The sequence below is a fragment of the Urocampus carinirostris genome, chromosome 1 (genome assembly GCF_059441175.1).
Source record: "Urocampus carinirostris isolate Australia breed hairy pipefish chromosome 1, RoL_Ucar_1.0, whole genome shotgun sequence".
NCBI lineage: Eukaryota > Metazoa > Chordata > Actinopteri > Syngnathiformes > Syngnathidae > Urocampus > Urocampus carinirostris.
The window spans coordinates 73,549,529-73,563,769 of NC_142349.1; the positions used below are offsets into that span (position 1 = coordinate 73,549,529).

Sequence of the window (14,241 nt, forward strand, 5' to 3'; positions counted from 1 at the left end):
ACATTGTATTTACACATTTTTCTATGGGTCGGGTAAAGTTTTTTCCAAAACTGTCCATTTGGAGATGACAAGTTTGCAAATGTGTATTTTAGTTTGGCCAATTTTTTAGACATCGTGAAAGAGTTGTGAATGTTTGACTCATCTTTTCAGAAGTCAAATGAATAAATGTGCACACTTGCCTGTAGTAATGGTGCGTAAAACAGGTGAGACAATATCTTGAAGCCTTACCTGGTACCTTGATCACAATCTGAAAAACTAAACATTGTATTTACACATTTTTCTATGGGTCGGGTAAAGTTTTTTCCAAAACTGTCCATTTGGAGATGACAAGTTTGCAAATGTGTATTTTAGTTTGGCCAATTTTTTAGACATCGTGAAAGAGTTGTGAATGTTTGACTCATCTTTTCAGAAGTCAAATGAATAAATGTGCACCCTGGCCTGTAGTAATGGTGCGTAAAACAGGTGAGACAATATCTTGAAGCCTTACCTGGTACCTTGATCACAATCTGAAAAACTAAACATTGTATTTACACATTTTTCTATGGATCGGTTAAAGTTTTTTCCAAAACTGTCCATTTGGAGATGACAAGTTTGCAAATGTGTATTTTACTTTGGCCAATTTTTTTAGACATCGTGAAAGAGTTGTGAATGTTTGACTCATCTTTTCAGAAATCAAATGAATAAATGTGCACCCTGGCCTGTAGTAATGGTGCGTAAAACAGGTGAGACAATATCTTGAAGCCTTACCTGGTACCTTGATCACAATCTGAAAAACTAAACATTCTATTTACACATTTTTCTATGGATCGGTTAAAGTTTTTTCCAAAACTGGCCATTTGGAGATGACAAGTTTGCAAATGTGTATTTTACTTTGGCCATTTTTTTAGACATTGTAAAAGAGTTGTGAATGTTTGACTCGTCTTTTCAGAAGTCAAATGAATAAATGTGCACACTTTCCTGTAGTAACGGTGCATAAAAAAGGAATCACAGATTGCCCTGCACACATTATTTGAATACACTCCTAAAAAAATGGCATATAAATTATGTTTGGATTTTCATTGCCGGACATTCAAACAATTTGAAGATGGCCAGGGGACGCAATGGTGAGTTAGACCAACTCTAGGTTATCTTGTTTTAGATGGATCGTGGTGTTTCTGTGATGAGTATATTTTGAAATGTTCATTACAACTTGAATCCCAAGAGTTTAAGCTTTCAAATAATATGTGACATGACATATTTCCGTAACTAGTGACATCATCCATCCATCCATCCATCCATCATCCGCACCGCTTATCCTCAGTAGGGTCGCGGGGGTGCTGGAGCCCATCCCAGCTATCTTCAGGTGTTGTAGAAAATAAACTTGCATTTGTAGAATAGATTTGCATACATTTAGAAAGAAATGTAGAAAGACTTGCTTACAGTTGGGAGAAATGTTTCGGCGGACGAATTAGTATAAACAATCCTCCTTAAGGGAGGACAACAGATAACGGCAAAGGGTGACATAAACTGGAACAAACTTAAAAACACTTCCGAATAAGGACGGAACCCTGGGCATGTACGCCTTCAGGCGTGAAAAGGGATAGGGGCTATGTTGAAAACTATAAAGATCCACGCATATCTGTGATTCGCCGAGTCTCTTGTTGAAATTGTGTACCAATAAAAAAGAACTCCCTCTTACGCCATTCGATTCCTGCATTTCTTTGAACACGTATGAGACGATTCAACGAATTGGTCTTATCTTCATCACAGGCAGTGGGCAGGGGAAACCCTGAACAAGTTGCCAGCCAGTCGCAGGGCCATGGATGGAAGGCACCAGCGAACCATACAGAAACATATTTCTTTATCGAAACCTTAAGGGTTTATAAAATCTATACCGAGTGAGTAAAAGGGGGCGGGGCTTCGCCATAGCTCCGTTGCAATGTCATTCATTCGGTATATTGGAGGTATCGGCTCACAGCTTAAGCGAACTTTGAGTTTTGAAAGCATTACTCGAGTCAAAGGCGACGACAAGGAGTCCAAGATGGCAGCCGGCGCCCCGGGATAATTGGCGGTCCGCAAATAATGATCCCGACCTGGAGAAAAGCCGTCAAAAAGCCAGGAAAATGTTCTGACCGGGGCTAAAAATACATCTCTGTTGACATGGTAACGACCACGGCCCGAAAGAAAGTGGAAGACGTGCTCGAAAATGATTAGCTCTTAGCGCAGCTTCCCCAACTAAATTCAAGCACTTTTAAAACCCTAATGTGAAATTCAAACTGGAATTTCTAACCCTCAACCTACACCTAACCTTAGCCAGATAGAGATAGAGAGATAGAGTAAGAGATATATAGAGATAGAGAATTTATTTATTTTTCTTTTTTATTTCCTTCTCTCTTTTTTCTTCTGTCTCTCTCTCATTCACTTAGTCTTTCTTTATTCTAAATATATTTCTCTTTATATCTTACTCTTATTTTCTCTTGTTCTTTCTCTATTTTTCTCATTCTTTATTTCTCTTTCACTCTCCTTTTCTTTCTTTATATCTCTCTCTCGCTTACTGTTTTTCTATCTGTATTTCTCACCCTTTCTTTGTGTATTATTTACTCTTTTCCTCCTTCACTTCTTTCTTTGTCATTCACTCCCTCTTTCCTTCTCTTTTTCCCACCATCTCTTTCTGTATCTGTATTTAATCTAGTCATTTTCTCTTATTTTGTCTTTCTCTCTTTCTTCCTCTCTTTTTTATCTCTATTCCTCTCTTCCATTTACCTCTTTTTCTCCCTCTTTCTGTTTCTTTTATTTATTTCCTTCTCTCTTTTTTCCTCTGTCTCTATATCTCGTTCACTTAGTCTTGAATCTAAATATATTTCTCTTTATATCTTTTTATCTTAATCTTATTTTCTCTTGTTCTTTCTTGATTTCTCTCATTCTTTATTTCTCTTTCACTCTCCTTTTCTTTCTCTATTTCTTTCCATTTCTCTCTCCGTCACTGTTTTTCTATCTCCATTTCTCACCCTTTCTTTATCTATGACTCACTCTTTTCCCCCTTCACTTCTTTCTTCGTCTTTCACTCCCTGTGTAGTTCTTTCCCTTTCCTTCTCTTTTTCCCACCATCTCTTTCTTTATTTCTATTTCATCTAGTACCCTGAGAGTATATACGTATATATTTATGCATTTCATTGAAAAGGTTAATTGCCTTGAATATTTTGTCGACCGTTTGTGGTTTTGCTCACCGTATTTTTATTGTATGTTCCAGTGTTACTCTGTTTTGGATGAAGGTGAAGCTTGGACGCTTATCTTGATTCATTCAAGAGGCCTTAAGCTACTGCTAAATTGTGTACCAACCACACACACTCAGCAGTGACGATGACAATAAAATGGATGGAAAAGACGGCTCAGCCCTTCAAAATAAAACGGGAACGATGACGTAAGAGGTGTTACCTGTCGGTGTCTTGGGCGTCCTGCATGTTAAAGAGCATGGACGGGATGAGTTTGTCCATGTGTTGCGGTTCCCAGATGATGGCCTGCAATTCGTCGTTTACGGTTTTTCGGACCACGCCCTGGAGTCCCTTGATGCCCGCCACGCGGATCCTGAAACAAAAAATAAAACCCCGTCTCGTGGAAGGACTGAACGCTATGGGTTTTACAGTGCCGATACCGATCATTGGTATTAATAGGAGAACGATAGTTAGAGCTGAGATTCATTTTCTGTAAAAGCTTATAAAGACTTTCGAAACATTAAAATGACTTATCTTTCACTTGAACCAAAAACTGAAAGTGCAGGAAATCAAATTAGCCTAGCAGCCACCCGTATAAAAGGTACATCAAAACTTAAATAGCACCGGGATTTTTTTTCCCCCAATAAATAAATTAAAATGCCAATGCAACCAAGCAAGAGCGGGAGAGAGAGGCTCGGCTGCATCTGAGCCTAAATAACCCAGTTTTTAAATACATTTAACCGCCCTGTCAAATACATAAAAATGCCAATAAAACCAACATGAATTCAATAAACTAAAAACATACAATGAATCGAAATTGTGACAGAGCTGGCGAATTGAAAACTATGGGCACTCCTGTTTTAGAGCCAGTTTGAAGAACCCATGTTATGGTAACAGCTAATCACTCCGCCTTCCACTTGAGCCTACTTTTTATGCTCTCTCTCAATCACAAACATACACGCGAGTTTGACCAACTCATGTTATGATAAGAGCTAATAAATCAGTCTCCACCTGAACGTGCTACCCTTAAGCTAGTTAAGTACACCTTTTACGCTATCTCTTGCTAACGCATGAGCTTTTTTTCAGCGGTCTTGATTCACAGGCATGTCGGGACTCAGGATTCAGCAGAGCTACCGCTGTTTCCCCGACTCAGACGTATTTCTTCCTGCTACGGTGGCTTCACCCCTGGTCACTTACCCATTCAGGAGACAAAGGTAGAGAAGAGAGGGAAAGAGAGGCTCCGCTGCATCTGAGCCTAAATAACCCAGTTTTTAAATATATTTAATTTCCCCGTCAAATAAATAAAAATACCGATAACTAACATGACTTTATTGAACTAAAAACAGAAAATGAATCGAAATTTTAACAGAGCTGGCGAATTGAAAACTGTGGGCGTTCCTGTTTTAGAGCCCGTTTGAAGAACCCATGTTATGGTAACAGCTAATCACTCCGCCTTCCACTTGAGCGTACTTTTTATGATCTCAATCACAAACACACACGCTAGTTTGACCAACTCGTGTTATGATAAAAGCTAATAAATCAGTCTCCACCTGAACGTGCTACCCTTAAGCTAGTTAACGCCACTTTTTACGCTATCTCTTGCTAACACATAAGCTTTTTTACTATGGATTTTTTAAATCTCTAAATTATCAGCGGTCTTGATTCACTGGCATTTCGGGACTTAGGATTCAGCAGAGCTACCGCTGTTTCCCCGACTCCTTCCTGCTACAGTGGCTTCACCCCTGGTTACTTACCCATTCAGGAGGTGCGGGGTTGAGACAATGGTAGAAAGGAGAGGGAGAGAGAGGCTCGGCTGCATCTGAGCCTAAATAACCCAGTTTTTAAATATATTTAATCGCCCCGTCAAATGATAAAAATACCGATACCGATATGTCAAGTTCTCAAATAAAAGCCCGCCCAATAATCAGTGGACCCCTAGTCTCATATCCAATGAGGACAAGGGAGTCTCCATCATCCGGGTCCAGACCTGGTTCTGGTGTCGGAGTCCTCGTGTGTGGAGTGGCACATGGCGCTGAACTGAGACACGAAGAAATCGTAGCGCCGGTGGTAAGACGGAGTGTCCTCTTCGATGTTGGCGAACTTGACAAACTGCACGTACAAAAAAAAGGAAAAATCCTATCAAACGTTGCCAGTACGATACAAATGATAAGAATTGATTTTCTTGTCTCTGTATTTCAGCCGCACTTTGCGTTCCCTTTAAAATTGTTAACTTTGTTTTAGGATGAAATAGTTAAACACTCCAAAGTTCAAACTTCCATGCCAATTTTATTAGCCATGATGTAACGTTCAATAAAAATGTAAGGTCTTGGCGCCCTCTGCCTGACTAAAGTGGGACTACAACTTTCAGCGTGCCAACTAGCCTTGCACGACTCATTTGCATGTACTGCTAGCATAACTCCTTAGCATGTAGCGGTTAACATAACTCGTTATCATGTGTCAGTTAGCATGACACGCTCGGATGTAGCCGTTAGCATGACTCGTTAACATGCAGCTGTTAGCATGTAGTTGTTAGCATGTAACGGTTAGCACTTAGTGGTTGGCAGGACTCGTTTGCATGTAGCCATTAGCATGTAGCCGTCAGCATAACGTCTTGGGATCAAGAAGTGGCAGGTTCGATTCCCGGCTCCTCCGTGTTATATGTCGAGGTGTCCCTGGGCAAGACACTGAATCCCTAATGCCCATTTATAACTCGTTAGCACGACTCATTTGCATGTAGCTGTTAGCATATAGCCGTTAGCATAACTCGTTAACATGTAGCCGTTAGCATGACACGTTCGGATGTAGCTGTTAGCATGACTCGTTAGCATGCAGCCGTTAGCATGACTATTTAGCATGTAACACTTGGCAAGACTCGTTTGCATGTAGCCATTAGCATGTAGCCGTCAACATAACATCTTGGGGTCAAGAGGTGGCAGGTTCGATTCCCGGCTCCTCCGTGATATATGTCGAGTCGTCCTTGGGCAAGACACTGAATCCTTAACGCCCCTTATAGCAGGTAGTCGTCTTACATGGCTGACGCTGTGATCGGTTAGTTAGTGTGTAAGAGGGAAAAGTGTGAAGCACATTGTAAAGTGCTTTGGGTGGTCTTCATTGACTTGAAAAGCGCTATAGAAATGCAGACCATTTACATTCATATCGATAATTCATTAGCACGACTCATTTGCATGTAGCCGTTAGCATGTAGCCGTTAGCATGACTCGTTAGCATGAACCGGTTAGCACTTAGTGGTTGGCAAGACTCGTTTGCATGTAGCCATTAGCATGTAGCCGTCAGCATAACGTCTTGGGATCAAGAGGTGGCAGGTTCGATTCCCGGCTCCTCCGTGTTATATGTCGAGGTGTCCTTGGGCAAGACACTGGAATCCCTAATGCACTCAATGAGCAGGTAGTTGCCTTGCATGGCTGACCTTGATATCGGTGTGTGAAAGTGTGTGAATGGGTAAAGTGTGAAACGCATTGTAAAGCGCTTTGGGAGGTCTCTATTGACTTGAAAAGCGCTATAGAAATGCAGACCATTTACATTTAATTGATGAGTTGTTGCAGCCCTTATTTCTAATTACCATTTGCGGCCGAAGCGGCTTTAATCCCCTTAAAGCGGCAGGCCGACAGACTGATCATAAATTATGTCAGCAGTGGCTGAAATCAGTCATGCCACACATCATTGGAAAGCTTTAACTTTAGGGATTCGGGATAGGATGGCAATATACTCAGAGAAACATCTCTATCAGTCTGAAACGAGATAACTGAAAACTATAAAGCCGGCATAGCTCACCAATAAGTCCAGTGAATCCAACCGTGTAAGATATTTACCATATTTCCCGCACTATAAGGCGCACCTAAAAGTCTTAATTTTTTTCAAAAGCTGACCATGCGCCTTATAATACAGTGCGCCTTATATATGGATCAATATTAAGTCGCAAAGTCTTGCAACTAAGGCAAGCAGCTGCAGACTCGATTTTCCCCCGGACGTGGAGTAGTCCGCGGTGTATGCTGGGATTTATATACCGGCGTTTCATTGGCTAACCAATGTGTCAATCATCCGTTAAATCGATCGCTATTGGCTGTAGTTATTCGGAGCCTCGGATAGGCTAGAGGGCCGAAACAAAGCCTGCAATTGGCCGAAAAAGATGACTGAATAGCAAGCTTGCTAAACTACGCCATAAAGAAACATGTTTCATTAGTCTGTATTTGTAAATATTTGACTCTCCTGGATTGACTTCACTCACGGTTGTAAGAAGACCATGATTGCGTATCATTATTGAACGTGAGAACTTAGGTGAGCTATGCGGCTTTCTATTTTCCCGGTATCTTGTTTTAGAACGATCTCGATGTCGCTGTGATGAGTTGAGTGAATTCAACTCAATTCCAAGTGTTTATTGTCATATGCACAGTAAAGTTGCGAGCGAAAAAGAAAATAGAAACTAAGGAATGGTTGGCATTTCTTGAATCCCAAGACTTTAACCTTCCGAATGATGGAATGATGCATTTGGGTGACATCGTAGGGACACCGCATCCGCATGTGTTCCTGACACGTATTTGCTTCTTTGCAAGCTTTGGGAATGTTAAGGGGGTAATCATTGGACTGAACCATCTGACCGTTTTGTCCACGTTCCCATTGTAGCGCCTTATAATCCGGTGCGTCTTATGTATGTCAAAAATAGGACCAAAAACTATTTTTTGGGGCTGCGCCCTATAACCCGGTGCGCCCTATAGTGCGGAAAATACGGTACTCCAAAATACACCATGATGCCGACAGATGAAAAAAAATCCACCTAAAAGCAGCTCTGCATCATTGGATGTTCCTTGTTGTAATAAGTTTGTTTTGCTCCGTAATTCAGATGATTTTGAGTATGGCTGTCAACCCTTGACCTTTTGATTGACACCAGTCTCAGCCAATTGCAAGCTTTTTTCATGGTCCTTCATCTGTGATAGCCTACAAGGTGAAAAAAAATGACATGACCAACTTCGGCTTCAAAGATCTTTAGCCATTAGTGACTGATTTACATTATTTTTGTATTTTTTTTTTTTAAACCTTTTCTCTCTATGTTTTTTCCCCTTTTCTCTTTTTTCATGCATCATCTTGTAGCTCTTTTGTAACTCCTCCTTTTCAGGCTTTTTTTTTCGTCACGCGTCAAATGGCGTTTACGTTTTTTACAAGATATGGGAGCCTGCTAGCTAGCCCGCGTTAGCGCCTTCGCTGCTGATCACTGCCGAAAAGGTCTTTTTCCGAATCTTGCGGCTAATCCGACGCGTGAATACCGTATTTTCCGCACTATAAGGCGCACCGGGCTATAGGGCGCACCCCGAAAAAATCGTTTTTGGTCCTATATTTTCCATACATAAGACGCACCGGATTATAAGGCGCTACAATGGGAACGTGGACAAAACAGTCAGATGGTTCAGTCCAACTGATTACCCCCTTAACATTCCCAAAGCTTGCAAAGAAGCAAATACGTGTCGTAGACACGTGCGGATGCGGTGTCCGTACGATGTCACTTAAATGTGTCATTTCAAATATCATTCGGAAGGTTAAAGTCTTGGGATTCAAGAAATGCCAACCATTCCTTAGTTTCTATTTTCGCTCGCAACTTTACTGTGCATGTGACAATAAACACTTGGAATTGAGTTGAATTTAAAAATAGACACTCCATTCCATCCATGATCTGCACCGCTTATCACAGAAACATCGAGTTCAGTCTGAAACAAGATACAGGGAAAATATATAGCCGGAGTAGCTCACCGAAGTCGTTGTGTTCAATAATAATGTGCAGCCGTGGTCCTCTTGTATCCGTGAGTTTAGTAAATCCAGGAGAATAAAATATTTACAAATACAGAATAGTAAAAAAATGCTTTCTGTATGCCGTCAACCACGTGCTATACGCATTCATCTTTTTCGGCCAATTGCAGGCTTTGTTTTGCCGTTGAAGCCAATGCCAGCCTGTAAATGATAAAAAGGATCCGCCCCTTGACCTCCGAATAACTTTAGCCAATAGTGATCCATTCCAATGATGATTGACACATTGGTTAGCCAATGAAACGCCGGTAAATAAATCCCAGCATACACCGCGGACTACTTGGCCTTCGGGGGAAAATCGAGTCGGCGGCTGCAAGTTAGTTGGAAAACTTAATGTTGATCCATATATAAGGCGCACTTGTATTATAAGGAGCATGGTCAGCTTTTGAAAAAAATAAAGGCTTTTAGGTGCGCCTTATAGTGCGGAAAATACGGTACTTTGAAATACTACAAAAATACTACCAAATGACTACAAGACTAACATCCAATGTAATGAATCCAATCGACTTAAAATCAAATAGAAAGAAATATTACACGCTGACGTCTGCATGTAGATTTCATCTTCATGCAAAAAAATGAGACCGGTCTTTGGGATCGGCCCCCTGGCCACAGTTTTGAACCCCTGCTCTACGGAGTACTTGTCCCCCTCCTCGCGGTATTTGGAGAAGTGGGCAGCTCGGAGCTTCGCTCTGAGGTCAATGTGACATTTTCCTCGCCAAGCGGCCATCTTTGCCGTGTGTGTGGCGTGCACGTGTATTAATGCGATTCGTTCGATTTAAAACTGGGTCGTTAAGGCTCAGATGCAGCCCAGCATCTCACTCCCTCTCTTCCTTCGTTTGGAAGCCACCCACCCTGCACCTTCCGATTGGATAAGCCACCGGGCGAGGAGCTTTCTGGACTGGAGCGAAAGTAAAGACGTGTAGAAGGTACACACGGAAAACGTGTCTGAAAACACGAATATTACTAACTTTACAACGTTAAAGCGGAGCAGAGGCAAGCCATTGGGCTTACTTACATAGAATGCCCAAAAGGACAGCCAAGGAAACAATGTTTGGTGGGGGTGTAACCTGCCCATTTTTTTGTAGAATTACTCCAGTTGTTATTTTGTGGTACTTTTGTGGTCAGATTTTTGGTTGAATTTCTGTTGTAACGCAGCCATTTGGCTGTCCGTTGGTCATTCTGGAAGGGGCAAAAATTCCTGGGACTTCAAGTGGTCATCACAAAAAAATCTGTACAGACTATTATTACAAATGCCGAGAAGAAGGGGACCAAGTACTGAGCCCTGCGGAACACCACAGGTAACACAGAGGACGCTCAAAGGTCAATTTGTCCTATCTGAGGGATGGAAACCATGAAAGGACGGTTCCTGTATCCCTGGGAGACTCTCGCTGCTCCTTTCTTCTTCTCTAACTTTCTAGATAGATAGATAACTATCTTGTTCTTATTTTCTGTAAAAACATTTATTTGTTTTGTAATTAAATGTGTGTGATTGTGTGTGTGTGTGTACTTGTGTTTTCCTAGCATGCAGTCTTGGATAGCTAACAGAGTTTGACCCCCCCCTGTTTATACTTTTTGTTGTATTTCTGCAGTCTGATTTTTGTGGTAATTTTTTTACCAATTATATAGTATTGCTGTACTTTTATTTTGTAGTATTTATACAGTGTTTTGGTAGGATTGCCATATCGATTGTATATTTGTAGTACTACTGTAGTTGCACTTTTGTAGTATTTCCGTAGCAGTATTTTTGTAGTATGTCCATATTATCTTTGTAGCATTTCTTTCATATTTTTTTACTATAACTGTAGTTGGATTTTTGTGGCATTTCTGTTGTATTTTTCTAGTATTTCTCTATTTTTATGTTGTAGTATTTCGACAGTGTTTTGGTAGGATTTCCATATCCGTTGAATTTTTGTAGTACTACTATAGTTGCACTTTTGTAGTATTTCCGTAGCAGTATTTTTGTAGTATTACTCCAGTTGTTATTTTGTAGTACTTTTGTGTATTTCTGAAGTCAGATTTTTGTGGCATTTCTGTTGTATTTTTCGAGTATTTCTGTATTTTTATGTTGTAGTATTTCTATAGTATTTTGGCAGGATTTCTATATCTGTTGTATTTTGGTAGTACTACTATAGTTGCACTTTTGTAGTATTTCCGTAGCAGTATTTTTGTAGTATGTCCATACTATCTTTGTAGTATTTCTTTAATAATTTTTACTATAACTGTAGTTGAATTTTTGAAGTATTTCTGTTGTAATAATACTATAATATTTTCGTATCATAGCTTTACTTTAGTAGCATTTCTGTAGTATTTATAGTATTTTTTTTTTTATCAGAATGAAAACAAAATAATAAATTAGGTCCCCATTTTGAAGCACTTCATTTTATCTTTAGTTTTGTAGTCATTTTGTAGCATTCCTGGGATTTCTAGTGTTAAAAGTTCCATGGTGGAGAAAGAAGCGTGTGTGTGAGATCAAGAGAAAGCGTGCAACATGTAAACTTCTTTTAAGGAATCACGTTCAGGTGGAGCCTGATCTATTAGCTCTTATCATAACATCAGTTGGCCAATCAAGCATGTGTATTTGTGATTAGGAGAGAGCATATAAAGCACGCTAAAGTGAAAGTAGCAGCTTGTACTATGGAATTTACAGTACTCATTTTATAATGTCATGGTATGATAAATGATTTTCGATGGTCTTGCTTCTCTGCAACAACTGAGACCTTCCTTTAAAAAGGATTTCTTGCAAACTAGCTGGACCTCCAGCTGTGAATTTGCATTAGAATGTTATCGAAGAAATCGCGATTGGCAAATTCCTAAATACCGACTTACTGAGTTGGTTCCCAGAACCTGCAGGTCGGGTTGCCTGGACTCCAGGAGCTTGGCCACCATGTGCAGGAAGCTCTCCACGAAAGGTTTGATGCTCTGGGAGTGGCAGGCCATCAGAAGCTGATCCAGGGCCTCCATGGCGATCACCACGTTTCTGGGCACACAGGCGGACCCATTTGCTCTCAAATACCACCGCCGATTTATGCGCGACCGAAAGTAGTTCTTTGCGCTCACCCGTAGCGATGGCGGACCACGTCGCGACTGAGACGCTCGGCCAAGTAGGCGCCGATGCGGTCCAGCTTCTCGGGAGCCGACACGGCGTAAAAAGTCAGCTTCTCCATGTCCGACTTGCTCAGACCGTCCTGAACCGCAAAGATGTTATGCGGACGTTGAAAACATTTTAGTTATAGTGCCGTGAAAAGTATTTTCCTCTGTGTTTTTTGCCTATTTATCAAGCACAAAGGTTTTAGATATTACTTCTTGGCTTGATTACTGTAATGCAGGGGTGTCCGACTCATTTGAACTCGGGGGCCACACGATAGAACAAACATTCTGTCGGGGGCCGGACGAGTAGATTCAAGAGAAAGAAAACGAGAGATAAAGAAATAAGAGAAAGAGGGAGGGAAAAGGAGAGAGGGCGGGACAAAGAGAGAGAGAGAGGGAGAGACCGTGAGAAACAAAAGAGATAAAAAGTCGTGAGAGAGGCGAAAAGAAAGGGAGAGGAAGAAAGAAATCCAAAGAGAAATAGAAAGACGGAAGGAGAGAAAAGAGAAAAGAAAGCGCAAAGGGTAGGAAGAGAAAAAGAGGAGAAAAGGAAAAAAGGAAGTTAGAGCAAAAGAGCTTAAAAGACAGAGAGAGAAAGAGACAAAGAGCAACAAAGGAAGAGAAAAAGAGAGACACAGAGAGTGAAAGAGAAAGAGTGGGAGAAAAGGGGTGGATAAGTAAGAGAGAGAGAGAAAGAGAGAAAAAGAGAGAAAGAGACAAAGAGCAACAATGGAAGAGAAAAAGAGAGACACAGAGAGTGAAAGAGACAGAGTGGGAGAAAAGGGGTGGATAAGTAAGAGAGAGAGAGAAAGAGAGAAAGAAAGAGACAAAGAGCAACAATGGAGGAGAAAAAGAGAGACACAGAGAGTGAAAGAGACAGAGTGGGAGAAAAGGGGTGGATAAGTAAGAGAAAGAGAGAGAGAGAGAAAGAAAGAAATACAAGTCCACCGTCTTTGTGAGAGGCACCTGGCTTTGGCAACATCAAGTGGACATATTTCAACCTGCAGCTTGTTTTTCTCTTGCGCTTCTCTGAGTGTTGTCTCGCGGGCCGGATTCAATCCCATAGCGGGCCTGATCTGGCCCGCGGGCCGCCCGTTTGACACCTGTGCTGTAATGTATTGCTTTCTGGTCTCCCGATGTCTAGCATTAAAAGTTTGCAGCTGGTTCAGAATGCGGCAGCTAGACTTTTGACTAAGACCAAAAAGTTTGAGCATATTACTCCTGTATTGGCCAACTTGCACTGGCTCCCAGTCCACTTAAGATGTGACTTTAAGGTTCTCTTATTAACATATAAATGTTTGCATGGGCTTGCACCCTCTTATCTCTCCGATTTGATTTCCCCCTATGTTCCTGCACGGAGTTTGCGCTCGTAAAATGCCGGTCTACTTGTGACTCCGAGAGCCAAGAAGTCTGCGGGCTCGAGAGCGTTCTCCGTCCGGGCCCCGGTGTTATGGAACGCCCTGCCTCTGGAGATAAGATCTGCAACCTCGACGGAAGTTTTTAAATCGAGGCTTAAGACACACTTCTATTCCAAAGCGTATGATTGATGCCCACCTCATATTCTGTATTGTCCTGTCTTTTTCCGACCGCCTGCCTGGCGGTGATACGAAGGAGAAGGACAATTTGAGATGAGTCAGCGGACCAGCGTCTGACCTGAAGCATGTGAACGCCTGGATGGACCAGCTGGCAAAGACGGGAAGCTGCGTCGTGGCCGTCATAGACTTTCTGGACCAGTTTACAGGCTGGGGGTGTCGTTGGTGTCATGCTTTTTCCGGACATCTTCAACATCTTACCTAGTGTTTACTATTACGGTACAGTAATGCTAATTGTAATTCACCCTGGTCAATCCTGGAAGGGGGATTTCCACATGTGAGGTCCTTTCTCAAGGTTTCTCTATTTTCCTCACACTGAGGTTTTTGAGTTGTTCCTTGCCCGCATGCTGGTTTAAGATCAGGTCATTGTGCATTTTTGTAATTGTAATCCTGTGCAGTCCTTTGAGACATTTTTGTGATTAAGAGCGTCATAAATAAATGTGACTTGACTTGACATGATTAAAGGTATTTTAATATTTCACAGAGACAACCCAAGGAAATAGAATTAACTATTCAATACTGCATTTTCTATTTATAAACGCAAAAAAAACATCCAA

General features: G+C 41.4%; 1 protein-coding gene across 6 annotated transcripts in view; it reads right to left on the reverse strand.

The window, feature by feature from the left end:
- Positions 1-14,241, reverse strand: part of efr3a (EFR3 homolog A (S. cerevisiae)) — an 82,903-nt gene that overhangs the window by 42,730 nt on the left and 25,932 nt on the right. For all 6 annotated transcript variants that reach the window (XM_088350580.1, XM_088350579.1, XM_088350584.1 and 3 more), the window contains 4 exons: positions 12,063-12,190; positions 11,832-11,982; positions 5,179-5,300; positions 3,415-3,564 (listed from right to left, as the gene is read on the reverse strand). In XM_088350580.1, the coding sequence (XP_088206706.1) occupies positions 3,415-3,564; positions 5,179-5,300; positions 11,832-11,982; positions 12,063-12,190 (551 nt within the window). The remainder of the gene's footprint in view (positions 1-3,414; positions 3,565-5,178; positions 5,301-11,831; positions 11,983-12,062; positions 12,191-14,241) is intronic.